Here is a 17736-nt window from a genome sequence, read left to right on the forward strand (position 1 = left end):
GTTCTCCCCTGTGTATACATTCATATCTATGTAGAAATAACAAAGTTTTTATCAAGTTTCGCAACTCTCTGCTCAAGAAAGCTGCCCATTCCCTCTCGTTTCAAATCCCATCTAAACTACCTCGCCAACCCTGCGAAGAAAAAGCGGTCTACGTCAAGAGATTCCCTTTAATACTAATAAACGAGATGAGGAAACGTAAGAGAGGAGATTTCGAGAATAAGAAAAGAAGAATGCGAAGAGAAAGACAAAAAAAAAAAAAAAAAAAGAAAGAAAAAACATTAGGAGGATAAAGGCGAAAAGAAAAAAAAAATCAACATCTTAAAAACCAACTAAGGAAGAAAAAAAAAACAACATCAGAAAAAGAAAAAAGAAAAAGCAAATAAAATAAACAAATCTATTATTATTTTCCATGCGATTTTTCATATTATTTGAAGAGATATTCTTCGACCCCGGTCGTAGAGGAGGGAGAGCGGGCGAAGGCGAAGTTAGGGAGGGCACGAAGCAGATCATGAAAAGGCAGAGAGAGGAGTCGAGGTGAGAGGAGAGGAGAGAAGAGGAGAGGGGGGAGGAGGAAATGAGGAGAGAGGAAGTTGAGGAAGCCACGCGGCTCCCATATAGAATAGAAATTAAGACGGAGTCCGTTTAGTTTCGCTGTGGTCCTCCAGGCCCATTCCCAATCAACACCTCGCTTCCTATTCGAGAGTCGACTTCCGGGGTTGAGGCGGGGAGGTTCAGCTGCTGTTCCCCCATCGACTCCACCAATAAGGGCGCTGTGGTGACTTCCTCCTTCCTCTCCACCTCTCCCCTGTCGACTCCTTCTCTCTCCAGCCCACCCTTCTCTACACTCTTTCTCTCCACCTCCTCCTCCCCCTTCGCCGCGAGCCCGCTCTCCTTCGGCTTTGCATCCGCATCTTTGTCGCCCCCCTCCTTCTCCCCCTCGTATGGCTTCCTTCCCAGCCCGATATACACGTTAGAGTAGGACCGATATGTCTCAAACTCCTGGCAAATCTCGTTCAGCCATTTGCGACACTCATCCTCGGACACATCCAGCGAACGCTCCAGCCATTCCCGCTGTGCCATAATAAAAGCGACATAGTTGTCGCGAAGGAGCTCGCCAACGCGGCCACCCCATTCCCCGAGTGGGATGGAGAGATAGGATCTGGATGCTTCTGTGAAACCCTTTGCTTTTAGCGCCGTGTCGAGACGCCGGCAAATGAGGGGATCACAGCCTCGCGCTAGCAATGCATGCCGGTCTTTTGTTTGGTTGGGAGGAGGTGAAAGAAACAGGACATGAGCTAGTGGCCATGCAAAAGAGAAAAAAAAACACTACTCACATCGCCCGTTCATGCTTTCCCCTTGTGCCGAACAACGAAAGATTTGCATGTCCATCTAAATTGCAAACAAAAGGATGCATTTAGTGCCTAGCTATTCACCCTCCCTCCTCCCCACCCATAGTGATTGGGCAGCTACCTCGACTAACTGAACCCAGCCCCCCGGCTTGGTGACGCGGTATAGCTCGCCAACCACCTGTGGCCAGTGCTCGATCTTGTAGGAGAATAACATATTTCTCTAAAGTAACCCCCCCCCACCAGGTGCATACGATAAATGACTCTTCCAAAAATTTAAACAATGATGCATGCTTACGTGATGCACAAAATCAAACGAGGAGTCCTCGAATGGTAGCCCGTCCAAGATATTCGCGATGGAGAAGGTGCAGTTTGGCGGGATGGCCGCGTCTTCACGCAAGAGGTCGCAGATGTCAACTCCAACGAATTCAGAGTTCGAGTAATCGGCGGCCATTTCCTGTAATCAAACAAGGAGTGCATAGCGTTAGACCTTGGGGGGACGCGAATGCCTGCATAACAATGGCAGCTCTCTTACCATCAACCATGTCCCAGGCCCACAGCTATTGTCCACGAGGAGCGATGGGCAAAAAGCAAGTAATTATAATCCATTAACAATCCATGATGGACAGATGAGTGGATTCCAATGGTTCACCCACCCTATGTCAAGAACACAGGCACCCTTGGTCAGCGTCTCTTGGACCGGAGCGATTGTGTTTCTTAAAAGGAATCAGAAATGGACATTGTCAATTCATCCATGAACATGGGCAGCGTGCTAGCAAAAAGGCAAAGCAAATCGCAAAGGCATTACCCATCGAACGCCCAGCGCAAAATATAGTGCTCCATCGTGAGACGATCCAGCTCCTCCATGTCGTTCGGCAAAAAATCTACGGCCATTCATCCACAATCAAATCTTCAATCCCAACTCTAACTCTAATCGAAAAAAAACACCTACATGGTATCCCCTGGACATCGGCATAACGCCTCCCCTCCAACCACTTGAAATTGCTGCGCATGGTCGAGGTGTACCGCGACCCGGTCGATGCAAATGCCGTGCTCTGTGTTAGGGAGTGTCTTGACAGCTTGTGGTGTTCTGCACTCAGGGTCTGGCGATTATGGTGGGGGGGTGCAGAGGCAATCTCGTTGACATTGGGATGGGACGGCCGCCGCGAGGGGGTGCGGATGGTGATGCGAGAGGCGCGCTTCGATTTCACATTACCCATTTCCAATTAATGATTATGACATGAACAGGAGTTTTTTTTTATTATTATAGTTATACAGTTGGGAGGAGAGAACAAGAACGGAAAAAACCCTCGGATGGCAGTGAGGAGAGGGAAAAAGAGGGTTGACGTCAGACGGTGAATCCAGCAATAATCGGTGTCCTCGGGCCGTTCCAGTGAAAACGATGGCCCAACCGCAGGATTGACAGAAAGAATTCCAAAAACATGCTCAATGTGGGAGGATGCCACCTCCTAGTGACAGCCGTGCTCGGCGGTTTTGGCCGCTGTCTGGCCGCCCTCCTCCCTTCCGCCCTGCCTCCCCGCGCCCCCCCTCCTCCCCCATTACTTAATCCCCTCCCCGGCCCCCATTCGCCCTGTCCTTCCGCCCGCATTTAAGGTCTAAGGCCGGCCGATGCCGTTCCCACGGTCTTGGCATCGAGCTAAAGCACGGGAGAAAAAGAGTCAGGTCTCTTGCAAGCGAAGTCTCCGCCATTAGCGCTCCACGGGCCCTCCGCCACAGGCGAGAGGAACGGGCGGCCTAAACAGGGTCGCGCAGCTTCTCTGTATGCCATCCTCCTCCCCTCCCCCCCCTGCTGATATGCGGCTGTCCCCTTGCCTGCAGGAGAGTACAGGGAATGCATTCCCCTGGCGCTTGCGGCTCGCTGCAGCCGCCCTACTGTCGCGGACGGCGATGGCTGTTCGACAGGGTTGCACGGAGGAAGGGGATAGGCGCAAAGCACATATCCAAGGCACCGCTTGGATTTGCGGCCCAAATCGAGCAAGCGGGAGGGAGGGCGGACTCGAAAATGGGCCGGAAGGGGCCAAATGGAAGGAGCCGAGTATATGCAAGACAAATCGGCGATCAATTTCTGGAGCGGCAAGCGCACCAAGAGAAACCTCGCGTTTCCTCAAGAAGTTTCGGCCTGCATATCAAAACCCGGGCCCATCGCGGGCCCCGTCCGTCGAAGCTATGCAGCGAGCCATTGCATCCCCTAGGCATCCGCATCGATTTGTCGCGCCTCGTCGCCGCCGCCGCTCCCACCCAGCACGTTTGCGGGGCGCGAGCAATGTCGACGAATGCCGATGACTAAGAAGCTTCATTGCCAAGCCCCCCATTCACCAGTGAAACTTGAGGCGACGGTGCACGCCTGGCTCGATTACTTCAGCCGCCAGGCAACAGGGACAGAGGCACAAACCGCGTGAACCTTGCCGGGCAGGACGAATGGGCGAGGGCCCAGCCGGACAAGGTTAACTGCTTGGTTGCCGGCCGAATTGCTTGTGCAAGGCGGCTGCAAAGTCTGCTTAAGATTCGGCTAATGGCAGGCTCGTGGGGGCGTTGGGACTCAGCGTGGGGGAACGGCCCAATGAAGAGCGCCACGGAGGGGCAGGAGCCAATTCGCGGTGGGGAGGGTTTGGGCAAGCTTTATTTTGGGCCAAGGAGGAGGGATGTGGCTTGACTAGGGCCCAGGTTTATTTCTCTTCTCTAGAGTACATAGAAAACAGTGGACATGTACACGAGATGTCCTCCTATCACCGTGCCCCGTATTGCGTGCAAAGCAAACGAATCGATCCAACCGGCGCTCTTCAGCGCCATTAATACGCTTGGCATTTTTCCAAATGCCTCCCACATTTCAGTGCGAGCATACCAATCCATGAACCAGGGTAAGGGCCAGAAAACTATGCTCATAGTCTACGCCCATCCCCCAATGCTTGCCACTGGCGAATGCCGCCAGTGGGATGGGATAACAAACGATTTGAAAATGTGCTCCAAAATGATGGCCACGCCCTGAAAAAGAAAGTAGCAGAGAACAAGGAAAGGGGTATGCGCCTCTGGTCGCGCTAGCGAAATGTACTCATGATGAAGGCCGCTTAGGGTAAACACGGCGAGAACAGGGAGAATGGTCTCTAGAGATTTTGCCACCCTGGGCTTTGGAAAGCACTGGGTGACGCGAGTGCGCATCCAATACCGAACCAGATTCCATCCGAGTCCCAGATATCCCATTCGAAAACACTGATGCCATCGAGTCCCCCAAAACTCCCCGAGACTTGTAGCTATCCAAGGCATGCGAAATAGAATCGGAAATTGCTCCGTATCTATTCTCGCCCCATTAAACAAGATGCATGCTAGAACTTCGATGATCTCTGATTCAATCATCGTTGAGACAGACAAGAAGAACAGAAATTTAAATTGGAAAAGGGCGAGGGGTAAGAGCCGGCGGCAACAAGAGACTCATAGTCAGCGTAGGTTAGGCCATCGAAATCAAATCGAAGAGCATCTATAAGGTGACAATGACACAGCAGTCGCAGAGCAAGGGTGTGATAAGATCTTTCGTGTGAGCTGGCTTTGGCCTTTTGCTCGGCGCTCTGGTTGTGGCCATGCAGCTCTTGATTGTTTGGAGCTGTTTCTCGCTTGAACTTTCGAAAGAATGCTGGATTCTTATGAGCACGGTAGAGTGCAAGCAATTCGCTCTTTATATCTTGCCACGAATACACGACTGGCCGTTTCAGTAGAAGTGGCAAGATGAAATACAAATCAAGGAAGCGGTAGAGTCGGATTATGCCATTGGAATGAAGCTGAATCTGTATCGCTGCAAATCGGACGGTTGGAACATGGAAAACACATTAGCGAATGCAATGGGGTAAGTATCGGTTTTCTCTCAGCATACCAAGATCGTTAGAGCGAATCGACAAAGGCAATGCAAATTGCAGGAGAATGAGCCCGAGGCCGACCAGCTGCTTAAGCCGAGAGGATATCAAGTGGAGTGGGAGAAGAAGCAGCGTGAAGAGGGCGGCCACCACCACCCCATAGCTCACTACCAGCACCAGGAAGTGGGTCTCTCGGGGCGAGGCTTTGAAGACTAGCTGGGTTTCTTCCGGAGAGATGGTAGATATCGACGGATAGACCATTGATTAGCTGGGGCACTAGGCAGCGAGAAGAGCGTTCTAGACGCGTGGGTAGCCGCGCGTCTCGATCCCATCTAAATCGGATAGCGTATATGAGGTATGCACTATTGCGACACTGCATATATCAAAGCAGCTTCCAAATAAGAAAAAAAGACGTTTAGGCCACTATTAATATATCATAGAAAGGGGCTGAAATCTTGTTTAACAAACTAGTATTTTGAGATGAACAATCAGCAGTCAATGTTCCAGCTTGCAAGCTTAAGGCCCTGAAAACTCCCAGCTCAGCTATTGCTAGTTCGATGCATATAAGTGTTTAACCTATTAAAGAACACGCCGAACCATGGACCCTGAAAAGATGTATGTCTTCTGGGTTACTGGCCTACGAGAAACCAGGACAAAATACCAGCTCAAGTCGAAGAAACGCATAACGCCCCAGCATGATCTAGGGAAGAGTTTTTATGTAAGCAGACAGGTTTTGGCCTACACAGTTGCCTTAGTCGGACTAAATGCACACAGAAGTGACCTACAAGTAGAATCGTTGTTACGAATCAATTATAATACTGGGTCCACGATCTTTTTTCGGAGTGGATGTAGCATTGTAGTTCTTTGAGGTCGTGGCTTTGAATGAGGGTGGGCTATTCCTAAGAAATTGCTATAATCAAACAATTTAGCGGCCATGAGTAGTTATGCCCAAAGGCTTTTAGAAATTGACATTACTCTTTTTTATCCAGGATCCAGAGGTGAATGAAAAAATATAGCTTCTAGAATGGTTCTTCTACTCTAACAGGAGATTTTCACTGCTCAAAAATGGAAAACATTTAACAAGGATGAATTATTTGGCTGGTTAGATATGCAGTTTTTATACATTTCTAGACTGTATAGAAAACAATGGATGTGCACAGAAGATACCCTCCTATCACTGTCCATCGTATTGATTGTAAAGTGAACGAATCAATCCAACCGGCGCTCTTCAGCGCAGTTAACACACTCGGCATCATTCCAAATGCCTCCCACAATTCAGTGCGAGCATACCAATCTATGAACCAGGGTAGGGATCCGAAAATGATGCCCATTGTCCACACCCATCCCCCAATGCTTGCCACCGGTGAACGCCGCCAGTGGGATGGAATAATAAACGATTTGAAAATGTGCTCCAAAATAATGGCCACGCCCTGAAAAAGAAAGAAGTAGAAAACAAGGAAAGGGGTATGCACCTCTGGTCGCGCTAGCGAAATGTACTCATGATGAAGGCCGCTTAGGGTAAACACAGCGAGAACAGGGAGGATGGTCTCTAGGGATTTTGCCACCCTAGACTTTGGGAACCGCTGGGTGACATGAGTGCGCATCCAATGCCGAACTGGATTCCATCCGAGTCCCAGATATCCCATTCGAAAACACTGATGCCATCGAGCCCCCCAAAACTCCCCAAGACTCGTGGCCAGCCATGGCGCACGAAATAGAATCGGAAATTGTTTCGTATCTATCTTTCCCCCATTAAATAGTATACATGCTAGGATTTCAATGATATCGGATTCAACCATCATCCCGGCAGAAAAGAAAAGCAGATATTTGAATTGAAAAAGTACGAGGGAGTAGGAGCCGGAGGCGACAAGAGACGCATAGTCAGCGTAGGTTAGGCCGTCGAAGTTGAATCGAAGGGAATCTATAATGAGACAATGAAAGAGCAGCCGCGGAACAAGGGCAAGCCAAGATCTCTCGCATGGGTTGGTCGTAGCTTTGGTCTCCTGCTCGGTATTCTGGTGGTGGCCGTGCTGTTCTTGATTATTCTCACTTGGCGCCGTTTCACGCTTGAGCCTCCGAAGGAAGGCCGGATTTTTATGCGCACGGTAGGGTGCAAGCAATTCGTTCTTTATGTCCTCCCACGGATACACAACCGGTCGCTTCAGTCGGAATGGCGAGATGAAATACAGATCAAGAAAGCGGTAGAGCAGCACGATTCCGTTGGAATTAAGCTGGGTGTGGATCGCTACAATTCGAATGGTTGGAACATGAAAAGCAGATTAGCTGACGAAATGGGGCAAGCATTGTTTTTCCCTCAGCTTACAAAGATTGCTGGAGCGAATCGATAAAGGCAATGCAAATTGCAGGAGAATGAGCCCGAGGCCGACCAGCTGCTTAAGCCGAGAGGATATCAAGTGGAGTGGGAGAAGAAGCAGCGTGAAGAGGGCGGCCACCACCACCCCATAGCTCACTACCAGCACCAGGAAGTGGGTCTCTCGGGGCGAGGCTTTGAAGACTAGCTGGGTTTCTTCCGGAGAGATGGTAGATATCGACGGATAGACCATTAAATAGCTGGGGCACTAGGCAGCGAGAAGAGCGTTCTAAACGCGCGGGAAGATAAGCTCTAAGGTCACGGTCCTATATAGGGTGGATATTGCATATGTCTCGTGACGGAGGTATGAATTATGGCGACTCAGCAAAAATCAAAACAACTTGCGAAAAAAAAAATAACGTTTGATCAGTTATTAATATATCTTGGGAATGGATTTGAAGGCCTAGGATTTGGTAACATAGTCAGTTGAGAGCTCCCCTACTCGCATATCCTACCTAAAACATCACACGGTACCCCCTGCATAAAAAATAGCCTAAATGACATCAATCCGGTCACAATGCTAGTCACAGATCCAGGTGGTGGCTTGTAGTCCCCTAGTTAGATGGCAGGAGGATCCCGGTTACCAGGAAAATACCAAGGTAGTTACATGTATATTGGAACACAGGCGCATTAGCATGAATACCTAGGATAAGATGGATTCATTCAGGGATGACTTTATCGAACTGGTTTATCACACAATCTTGGTACACGACACGTGGGAGGGTGGATGTCAGCATCGAGACTGGGGGTTAAGAGGGGACCAAGGATAGGCGTGTTGGATGGTCGATTAAGTGGAACGTTTAAACAGAAAATCACCCCTCAATGTGTTCTATCACATTTTGTTCTTGTAAGAGTATATTTCCATTTGAAAACCACCTCGGCGATTTTAAATAAATCTTGGAGGCTTTTAAAAATCGGGAACAACTTCTCTCCATGTTCATAAGCCGACCCCGGGTGAATTGCCAAGTTCTATGTTTTTTATTCTACAATTAGGTTTCTATGCATCAAGGGCACCCAAGTCCTCGGTGTCTTCATATTCTGGCGAGCATGTAAACACGTTGAAGTGGTGGTTGAGGTTCGAATGTGTATGAATGCGATAGAGGGTGCCCAAGGCCCCGGTGGGTGATTTTTTGGCATAAAAGACCCGACCGATACGAGAATGGACGAGCGCCATAGCACACCTACAAACACGTCAATTTAGTCTACCAAATGCCAGGGGGGTTTCAATAAAGACTTGGCCAGACAAACTCACATCACGCATGGCTCGTGGGTTAAGAAGAGATCGAATCCAGTGCATAAATAGGCTTCTTTGGGGGTATCGCCCTCGAGCTCTTCCGAATCCAAAGATTTCCGTTTATGAGGCACGGCTTTACTCTCTCTTTCGAGTTTCGCAGCTTGGTCGATACAATTGAGGGTAGCATGGTGAAGCGGGTGATGCGTGGACTGGCGAGTATCGCAAGTGCGGGAAAGAATGGTTTGGGATGCAGGGTCAACTAGCATGGCTGCTATAGGGTGCTACACGAAAAGTCCCCAGGTCGGATGGATAGATATTATACGGTTTGAAGCAGAGACTACTTACTTCTCCCCTCGATCTTGCTTCGTTTGCCAATTCGATGACGGCCCGAAGATGACTTTGTATTCTCTCAGTTTCAATGGAGTCAAACTTGACGTGTCTAAAGAAGAGGCAAACAAATAATCAACAGTCGCCCTGCTAATGCACATATGATCGGTCTAATACCTCTGAAGATTCTCTCGATATACGAGCGGCCATAGTGTTTTCCATGCCTCGAATTGCTGTCTTGTGAGAGGCCCATATTTGGATACAGCTTGCACTTGTGGTTCAAACACATCCTTCAGTCCGTTTTCGGCCGCAAGCTGGAGGATTTTGTCGCGAGATATGGAATCGGCACGGCAGAGCAATATGGTGAGGGTAAATTCTATTGAGAAATGGGAGATGGATGAGGGATGGGCGGGAAAAAAATAACAGGGACATAGCCCTACCGTCATCATTAAGTTTGGTTTTTTGAATTTTTTTCAAGTGCTCTAGACCCGCTTGTGAAGGAAGATGTTTCTGTATGAATCTTGATAAAACAAAAAGGTTTATGCAATGACTAGCTCTATTCCATCATGTCCATGAGCTTACTTGATAGCATCACTAGTCCTTTTGGGTTCAATTTCAGAAACATAAACATTGACTAAACACAAAGAATGCACTTCAGTCTTTAGATTCTAGTACAGGCTAAAGCTCTTCATTTCTTACTAGTTTCAAGTTCTCTTAGTTCTTCATCGGAGAGAATTCTCTCAATAGTCTGCATTTCCCTCGGTTACGATATGGTAGAATTAAAAAAATAATAAATTAGAAGAGTGACTGCTAGAATTCTTGAACCAAAATCTAGTCCTTTGAGTTGACTTTTTTTTTCGCAGCATTGTACTCCAAACCGATCTGCACTCAAAGAGGGGATGTTACCAGCATCATCGACTATATATTTTCCAAGAGGTAATGGTTGTGATGAATTACATCTATCAAAAGAGTTTATGGATCGTTTTTTGAATCCAACGATGGTATCATTGATTCACGATCTACTTTAGATCTATTTGTTAGACTACAAGCAGATCATAATGCGATTACGAAGCAAGGTGTGCTGTTTGGGGTAAAAGAATCAAACACACTTCATGTTCGGGTAAGCAGACTAAGCTTCTCCTAATCACTTTCACCCTTAACTCATAATGTCTCTCACAGGGCTTCGTCCCGTACACATTGCACCAAGAATTAGTAGGATTACTTGGTAGCCTGTTAAATCGCGAGGGAATGACCGTAATCGGCTGGTTTTGTGTACCCTATTGGCATTTCTTCTATGTCTAGTGTGCGCATTGCATGGCTCATGTTGGATTTTCTTCACTGATTTGTTAGGCTCCCTGTCAGGATCTGCTCTCTCAGTTTAGTCCTGAGTACATTGCATCCTGTTATTTTGATACGATGCTTTCGGCGATGCTCAAGGTCATCACTGGAAGCTATCTGCGGATGCATGCAGGTAGTTGCCGAATGAACCGTGATTCTCGGAAATTGTGATCTGAACCTGTTGATCTATTTTCACTCTTAGATTATGACGTAAAAGAGTTGACCAGCCTTTTGCCCAAAGAGGCTGCCAATCTCCTTCGTGACTTGGCTGGAGTTGTGTTAAGTCGTAGTGATGATAGCCTTCGCACTACTGTGCAAGGATTCTTTCCCAATATCACCGCAACTGATCTCCAGGACAAGCTGAACCAACTTAGCCGGGATGGATCGCTAGATGTGGTGGAGGAGAAAGTGCTTGGTGGACTGATGGAGGTATTGCTGGGGGCGGAACCTACTTCTACCGGTGCAGCCAATACCACCGATGTGCATACTGATGAGGACGCGGACGTTATAACCCCGCTACAGCACGGTCCACCGGAGAGCTCCTCACCATATCATGATCATAATGGGTGGTTAAGCACTGAGGCAATGAAGCTTGCGGAGGCCAATATCGCGCGACAAGCAAATGGGCAAAAAGTAGGTATCTCTGGAGATGCTACCTGTTGATCTATACTCATGCATTTTTTTTTTGCACTAATTAGCCCACCACGTCGCTCTATCCCGCCAAAATAAACATTCTTTCGGGCCCTGCTTCGGAATACATAGCCCAGTCGGTTCATGGCGAGTCGGTTATGCGCTACTCCACTGAGTTCGACGAGCGTGACTTCCCCAGTGATCTCATCGCGATTCAACACGACGACCCCGCCCTCCGACAAGAGCGCATCCAATCCCGCCGAAAAGCAATAGAAGAGCACATCAACCACATCATCACAGAAACAATACCGGGCTATACGGAAGCATGTCGGGAGCATCAAACATTGTCTGCATGTCTTGAAGTGATTATGTCTCTCTCACCTGAGGAGTGGGTTGAGAAATTGAGCGAAAATAGTGCCGGAGATGGGGAGCGAACAATAGAGGAAAATGTTGCTGCGGAGATGGATGGGGAAATGGAAAGGGAGCAGATTGGAAACTATGCAATAAACAAGGATAGAGATATTGAGATGGCTCAGGCCGGTCCGTTGGCATCCTCTACGCAGACACCCACTTCACCCACTGTATCATCCCCACCACCAGCTTCGCATTCACACCCGCATCCACCCTCTGCACCCCCTCTCCCTCCCATGCCACCGCAAACAGGGCCGTCCTCCGTCTCCACATCTCCCCCTGCGTCCGTACCCGTGTCGACAAGTACTCTCTCCTCTGGGAAAGAAGTCACCTCATGATCCGAAATAGCGCCCAACCATTCATATCCGAAAATTGTTAATACTTTTTTTCTTTGCTTTCCCTCCAGTCTTCTCCCTTTCTTCTCCTCCTCCCCCTACGGGTCCGATATATCTGTTTATTTCATTGTTCTTTTATGCCTCCCCCTCCACCTCCACCCCATTTTAGCTATAATTGCCTGCTATCTTTTATCCTAATTTTGTTCCAGCTAGGGTGACGTAATCAATATTAAAATCATTGTATTCGGTCGCTTGCCCATCTTTAATGCGTTTCTGATCATTGCCGTATTATGGAGGCTACAAGCGAGGATCGCAAACGCCGGTTTTCGGACGATCGCCAGCAGGCGATCGTACCTCCACCTTTGAAAAAGCGGTTCACATTGAGCTCGGCGCCGTCCACATTACCGGCTAGAGCCACCACCAATGGAGAGGTGTCCAAGCATGAAGATAATCAACTAGAGCAAGCTTTGGTTTGTGTTCAAAGCAGCGTCGCGATCAGGATCACACACTCACGCGTATGTTTATTTTTACTCTAGAAATGGTTAGAATCAGCGCAGAAGGAAGATGTTTTGCAGCGGATGTATGCCGCCAGGCATGAGGCCGTTCTATACGAGAAACAGTTGGAGGACACAGAGAGGGCACAGGAAGAAGCTGAGGGTGGGATCGGGGCAGTGCACATATACTGGGATCAAGTAATGCTCTTTTTTCTCTTTATTTGCGTTGATCGTGACTCTAACTTTTCCAACCCTCTTCCTCTCCAATCTCGTAGCTACTAGATGATCTTCAAATGCTCGTGAGACGGGTTGCTAGCGATTCTCGCATCCTATCACTTCTCCCAACGGACACAAAAATTACACCTGTGGGTGACGGTGTTGTGGCTCTGCTCGCTGGAATGCAAGTCGAGGATGCAAGTGTGTTGGAGGCTGTTCTCAAGAAAAAGGGCGAGAACACGAAACAATTAGCAAGCTGTCTACTGAACCTAATTGGGGAATGGATGGAGCAGCGAGAGAAGTGTTTGGAGGAGTTGAAGGAAGAGAGAAGTATGCACCTTTAAAACTTGAATGCCCCTCCCCACCTCTGTTATACAATTTTTGATCTCTATTTTACTCTACTTAGTCTCCCCAACAAAAGATGGCAAATTGTACCAGAAGCTGAAGGAGGAATATGACCACCTCAACACGCTGTATACTCGACACAAGGATGCACTGGACAATCTGAAAGCCAGGTGTGATGAGTTGGCTCCCGAGGTAATTATAGCTAGCATCTATCGATTTATTTTCACTTCTCAATGCCTATACCTATGGATTTCGTATAGATCGATAAGCTGGACGATCAGCTCAAAAATACCAAGGACCATGTTGTTCAAATTCTCGACGCGCTCACTGACGCGGATACGGAACTTTGTCGTGCCGAGAAACGCGTCGATCGTGCTCAGTTTGCAGCACTTAAAGCGCCAGTGGACCCCACCACTCCTGCGTCTTCAGCTTTAACTCCCGGTGCGACCACAGCAACGACCAACGCAATACAGAAGGAGGAGCCCGCCGATGATCCGATGAAGGTGGAGGAACCCTCTCCACTTCCCCCCGACAATCCTCCCTCTTTTGCCTCTGATCGCCTGCAAACTCTCGACGCTCTTCTCTCTGAGCGCGTCGGCTTAAAACAGGAGTTGGACCGTTTGAGGATGCAGCTTGTTGCCACCCCTGAAGAACGCATTCGTGAGAGTGGCGTTTTTCGCAGCCTACAGGGTATGTATGACCGGATCCGATCTCGCGCAGAAGAGCTTAAAGAGAGAGTGTTGCGTGTGTTGAGGGAATGCGGAGAGATACAGAGGGAACGGCGGGAGTATTTAGGGGAAATGGAGTCGAAGAAAGGAGAAAGGGAGGAGGTGTTAGGAAACGAGTTAGCCAAGCTGGAGGCAACCGTTGCCGAGGTCAGGGAGGAGAGAAACGGGATACGATACCGGGTGGACGAGTGGAATACACGGGAAGAGGGAAAGCGGAACGATGTGGGGCGACTAAAAAAGATTATCAAGGAGCAAGAGGTAAATCGAGTCCTGTGCAGTAAGCATGTATAGGGTGGGAAGCTAATATGTTTGGTCATATTTTCCCTCGCGGCCTTCAGGAACGAATCAACTCGTTCGAGTTCCAAGTAAATCGGCTGAAAACAAAACTTGCCGCCGAGGCCGGAGACCGCCGTCTCTTTGAGTATTATTTAAGAGCAAAAGATCGAATAGATGTGTTTGAAGAGAGAAAAAAGTATGTACACAGACTCTTTTTATAGGGATGGAGTCGCCCAATCTCACGTTTTTCTCCCTTCCCCCCCTCCCCTCCCCTCCCCTCACTTTTCTCTCAATTAGACAAGCGGAGTCGCGCTTTTCCGATTTAGACGCTGACATGAAAGACATGGCGCACGATGACCCAACCGAAGCCGAGGTTATCGCGACCGAGACAGCTGCTTTCCAACTCAGCCACAAAATAGAGCAATTCGAAGCCAAGCTACGCGAATACGAGGATATGTACGGGGTTCGCAGCGAGCAGGCGAGCGAGGGCGTGGACGGGCTTTTGAAGGCGGTACTGAAGGAGCGCGAGGAAAAGTTGAAGGAGCTAGAGGAGAGGGTCGAGGCGCAGAAGGTGATGGAGGGGCAGCTGGTGGGCGAGATCGAGAACATCGAGCGAGCATTCTCAGCGCTCGAGGAGGAGGCTAGGCAACAGCAGAAAGAACTGGACGAACGGGACTCTCAGCAGGGCGCGCTGTTGACTGAAAAGGTCCGCTGCGAGCGAAAGTTCAACCTGTTGAACCGGCAACGAGACACGCTTGCGAACCTGAAGATGGCCTTTGACCGCCAGAACATGAAGCAGTTGGAGGTGATTGGCCGTTTGCAGGAACGGGAGAAGAACTTGGCGGCACAGTTGGAGGCTGCGCGTAAGGAAATCGCGGCCGGGGTGATGGCCCTGGAGATTGGGGCGGCCCGGTTGGACACGGGCGGAGAGAACGAGGAGCTGCAGCGCCAGCTCACGAGCAACGAGGCCAGGCTGGCCGAACTCTTTTCCCTTCTTGGCGAGAAGACGCACCAGCTGGAGGCGGAGGGGCATGCGAGGCGACGTGCGGAAGAGGAGGCGGCGGTGCTTAAACTCAAAGTCGAGCGACTGCCGCTGGTTCTGGGCTCGGACGACGAGCTCGAGAAGCAGTGCCGCGAGTACCTGGAGTTGCTCCAATGCCCGGTGTGCAAGTCGGAGTTCAAGAGCCACCTGCTCTCGAGGTGCCTGCACACGTTCTGTCGGGGCTGTCTCGATGGCGCCTTGAGAAAAGGGGGGAGAGAGGCGTCCGGCCGGTGTCCAAAGTGCGATGCCGAGTTCTTGGAAAGGGATATAAAGCAATTTTATCTGTGAGGCTTGTTAAAGGGATATGTTTCCTCTGTACAGTTTTTTTTTTCTCTTTTCTCTTTTGTTTGTTTCTTTATATTCGGTTATACCGCATATCCTCGTGTAGTAGCATCCATAATAACTCATGTCTTCTTTCTCACGAAGTCCCCCCCCCCCCCCGCGTGTTCAAACCCAAAGCTATGGGAAGGCCCTTCTCCCGCCATGTATCCTGGCGAATAGATTGCCCGTGTCTCAGTGCTGGGGGATCGGCATATTAAATGAAACCAGAATTCTTTCCCTCTTTTATTTTTTTCCTTTACTATATCCCCACTCTCTCTCTTTTAATCGCGCCTACTTCTGGCCAACTCTTGTCCATACGCTGCCCCATGGCCTCGTCCTCGAGGGCTTGACATAAGATGACACTGCTCCCAACCCCCCCCATCTCGATACCCTCGTCTGCTTCCTCGTCAACCACCTCTATTTCTGGAAAGAAAAGAGCCTCTCCTCCAAAGACCCAGGCCAACCCTCGACCCCGCGGGAGCTTTCCGTCCCCTCAACACAAGCCTTCTCCCCTTCCGCCGCGAGTCAGGTCCTGCTCTCTCATCCAACCGGTTCAGCCGCCGAGACCTCGAGTCAACCTCTCGTCGGCCAGCCCCAATATTCCTAGAAAAACCACACATAGAAGGGGAAATAGCGTAGGGAATTTCCCAATCGATCTGTCCCATGTCAAACCAAAGGTCTGCTCATTCCGTCAAAAAGCAGAGGAGGTGACGGAGAGAGAAGCAAGGGAGAGGCGCAACACAATATCAGTTCCATTTTCGCAGAAATTAGACTGGCGATTTGTGCGCGCCAGAGTGGATACTCAGCGATTTCCATCGAATGCTTCACCCACCTGCGAAGCACCCCAGTCCACGACGGCCTCCTCCTCAGCGAGCGCCAAGCAGGAAGGGCGGGCAAGAAGAACCTCAACCCAACTCGCCGACTACTCGCACATTAAGCCGAAAGTGGATACACGATGGCATGGAGATTGCCCCCTTTCATCTTTTATGCCATCCGCCAAGAGAACGGAAGGGAGACGAGTGAGGCCGCAGAGCATGCTGGTAACCGGGAGCGCCAGCTCTGGTACCAACGCGAAGTCTCCCAATCCACATGTGAGGGCGCGCGTCAATTCTGTCAGTAACGTGGAGCATCCATCCCATCAGGCCACAAAACGCGTGGGAAATAGACTGCGGGTGAATTCTACTAGTGTTGAGCCGGAGACTCTAAGAAAATAAATCCCGCATTTTTTTGTATTAATCCGTCCAAACTCTCGTTATGAACATGAATAATAATAAAGCTTTATCAGCACAGAGTTTCCCTGGCCAAGCCACCCGTCTCTTTAGCTTCTGCGGTGTTCTCTGCTACCTCCAAAAAAGAACAAACTCTCACTTTCCAGGAAAATAAAAAATGGCAACCCGCTGGGGAGGAGCACCCAAGTGTCCTCGATGTCATCAGGCAGTATATCTGGCAGAGCAAGCCATTGGACCACAAGGTGTCTGGCATAAGAAATGTCTAACCTGCAAGGTATTCCCACGCGTTTTCACCGCTCTTCCTTCTTTTGTCATGTCCATAGCGCGTTAATAACACCCCCATTGGATGGTTGATGTTGCTATTCACTATCTAGGAGTGCGGAAGAAAATTAGACTCTACAATATTGACTGAACATCAAGGAGAGGTGTGTGATGTGGAGTTGCTATTTCCCCAAATTCGCTAATTTCTCTCCCGCTTCTCTATCCCTAGGCCTACTGCAATGCCTGCTATAAGCGCAATTGGGGCCCAAAGGGTTTTGGCTTCAACAATGGCGCGGCATTCCTTTCCACCACCTACGTAAAGGCCTCTCCTGACGATTCTTCTCCCGCCAGAGAGAGTGCCGGATCCGATGCCCAGTTTTCTTCAGCAACCCCTACTCCCACATCATCGGTAGCCGAATCTCCCGTTACTTCTCCTGTGCGGCAGACGAGCTTATCCTCTCCCGTCAAGACGTCCTTTTTCTCGCGGCAGCCCGTTGCAGCAAGGAAATTGAATTTTGGATCCACAGGTGACATTTGCCCGTCCTGCGGGAAGGCAGTCTACGCCGCCGAATCGGTAATGTGTTTTAATATCTCTCACCGCTTCTCTCTTCGATTTGCGTGCTAACCCCCAAGCTCAATCCTAACGAATAGGTCCTGGGGGCAGGCGGCATTAAATATCATAAGCTCTGTCTCAAATGCTCCTCGTGTGGGCGAGTTGTTGATGCGACCACCATGGTGGATCGAGAAAACAAGACCATTTTCTGCAGAAGATGCTACAGTCGAGAGTATGGCCCCAAGGGGTACGGGTATGGAGGGGGAGCAGGATTTTTGTCTCCAGACGGAAGAGTATAATGTTTAGATAGAGTAGGTGGGTTTTTGGTTATTATTTTTGTTTAATGTTGTATACTGAAGTTGCTCTCTTTAAGTTTTTTTCTTTCCTCTTTAAAGTGTGTGTAATATTCTTTTCAG

At 49.3% G+C, this 17736-nt stretch overlaps 9 protein-coding genes across 9 annotated transcripts; 5 read left to right on the forward strand and 4 right to left on the reverse strand.

Annotated features, from left to right (window-relative positions):
- Positions 1 to 642: 642 nt before the first annotated feature.
- VTP21DRAFT_3269 (uncharacterized protein) lies at positions 643 to 2566 on the reverse strand (the record flags this gene model as incomplete). The annotated part of the gene is made up of 8 exons (XM_069393553.1): positions 643 to 1253; positions 1335 to 1389; positions 1471 to 1569; positions 1645 to 1803; positions 1882 to 1906; positions 2003 to 2062; positions 2155 to 2230; positions 2299 to 2566. The coding sequence occupies 8 exons, from the start codon at positions 2564 to 2566 to the stop codon at positions 643 to 645; spliced, it is 1353 nt and encodes a 450-aa protein (XP_069249273.1).
- A 562-nt stretch (positions 2567 to 3128) lies between these two features.
- VTP21DRAFT_3270 (uncharacterized protein) lies at positions 3129 to 4160 on the forward strand (the record flags this gene model as incomplete). The annotated part of the gene is made up of 3 exons (XM_069393555.1): positions 3129 to 3632; positions 3730 to 3973; positions 4051 to 4160. The coding sequence occupies 3 exons, from the start codon at positions 3129 to 3131 to the stop codon at positions 4158 to 4160; spliced, it is 858 nt and encodes a 285-aa protein (XP_069249274.1).
- A 554-nt stretch (positions 4161 to 4714) lies between these two features.
- Positions 4715 to 5470, reverse strand: VTP21DRAFT_3271 (uncharacterized protein; the record flags this gene model as incomplete). Its single annotated transcript, XM_069393556.1, has 2 exons — positions 4715 to 5151; positions 5230 to 5470. The coding sequence occupies 2 exons, from the start codon at positions 5468 to 5470 to the stop codon at positions 4715 to 4717; spliced, it is 678 nt and encodes a 225-aa protein (XP_069249275.1).
- Positions 5471 to 6336: 866 nt separating this feature from the next.
- VTP21DRAFT_3272 (uncharacterized protein) lies at positions 6337 to 7773 on the reverse strand (the record flags this gene model as incomplete). Its single annotated transcript, XM_069393557.1, has 2 exons — positions 6337 to 7454; positions 7533 to 7773. 2 exons carry the CDS (start codon positions 7771 to 7773, stop codon positions 6337 to 6339), a joined length of 1359 nt encoding a protein of 452 aa, XP_069249276.1.
- An 804-nt stretch (positions 7774 to 8577) lies between these two features.
- Positions 8578 to 9895, reverse strand: VTP21DRAFT_3273 (uncharacterized protein; the record flags this gene model as incomplete). The annotated part of the gene is made up of 7 exons (XM_069393558.1): positions 8578 to 8761; positions 8833 to 9095; positions 9160 to 9253; positions 9319 to 9517; positions 9582 to 9661; positions 9724 to 9775; positions 9841 to 9895. The coding sequence occupies 7 exons, from the start codon at positions 9893 to 9895 to the stop codon at positions 8578 to 8580; spliced, it is 927 nt and encodes a 308-aa protein (XP_069249277.1).
- A 145-nt stretch (positions 9896 to 10040) lies between these two features.
- VTP21DRAFT_3274 (uncharacterized protein) lies at positions 10041 to 11858 on the forward strand (the record flags this gene model as incomplete). The annotated part of the gene is made up of 6 exons (XM_069393559.1): positions 10041 to 10077; positions 10170 to 10261; positions 10321 to 10413; positions 10492 to 10612; positions 10682 to 11112; positions 11178 to 11858. 6 exons carry the CDS (start codon positions 10041 to 10043, stop codon positions 11856 to 11858), a joined length of 1455 nt encoding a protein of 484 aa, XP_069249278.1.
- A 287-nt stretch (positions 11859 to 12145) lies between these two features.
- Positions 12146 to 15244, forward strand: VTP21DRAFT_3275 (uncharacterized protein; the record flags this gene model as incomplete). Its single annotated transcript, XM_069393560.1, has 7 exons — positions 12146 to 12325; positions 12392 to 12547; positions 12625 to 12895; positions 12972 to 13102; positions 13171 to 13896; positions 13977 to 14110; positions 14212 to 15244. The coding sequence occupies 7 exons, from the start codon at positions 12146 to 12148 to the stop codon at positions 15242 to 15244; spliced, it is 2631 nt and encodes an 876-aa protein (XP_069249279.1).
- A 389-nt stretch (positions 15245 to 15633) lies between these two features.
- On the forward strand, positions 15634 to 16491 carry VTP21DRAFT_3276 (uncharacterized protein; the record flags this gene model as incomplete). The annotated part of the gene is made up of 1 exon (XM_069393561.1): positions 15634 to 16491. The coding sequence occupies one exon, from the start codon at positions 15634 to 15636 to the stop codon at positions 16489 to 16491; it is 858 nt and encodes a 285-aa protein (XP_069249280.1).
- A 172-nt stretch (positions 16492 to 16663) lies between these two features.
- Positions 16664 to 17619, forward strand: VTP21DRAFT_3277 (uncharacterized protein; the record flags this gene model as incomplete). Its single annotated transcript, XM_069393562.1, has 4 exons — positions 16664 to 16780; positions 16881 to 16931; positions 16997 to 17341; positions 17419 to 17619. 4 exons carry the CDS (start codon positions 16664 to 16666, stop codon positions 17617 to 17619), a joined length of 714 nt encoding a protein of 237 aa, XP_069249281.1.
- Between the last annotated feature and the right edge of the window lie 117 nt (positions 17620 to 17736).

This window comes from Calcarisporiella thermophila, assembly GCF_041956535.1.
Source record: "Calcarisporiella thermophila strain CBS 279.70 unplaced genomic scaffold VTP21scaffold_17, whole genome shotgun sequence".
NCBI classification, from domain to species: Eukaryota; Fungi; Calcarisporiellomycota; class Calcarisporiellomycetes; order Calcarisporiellales; family Calcarisporiellaceae; genus Calcarisporiella; species Calcarisporiella thermophila.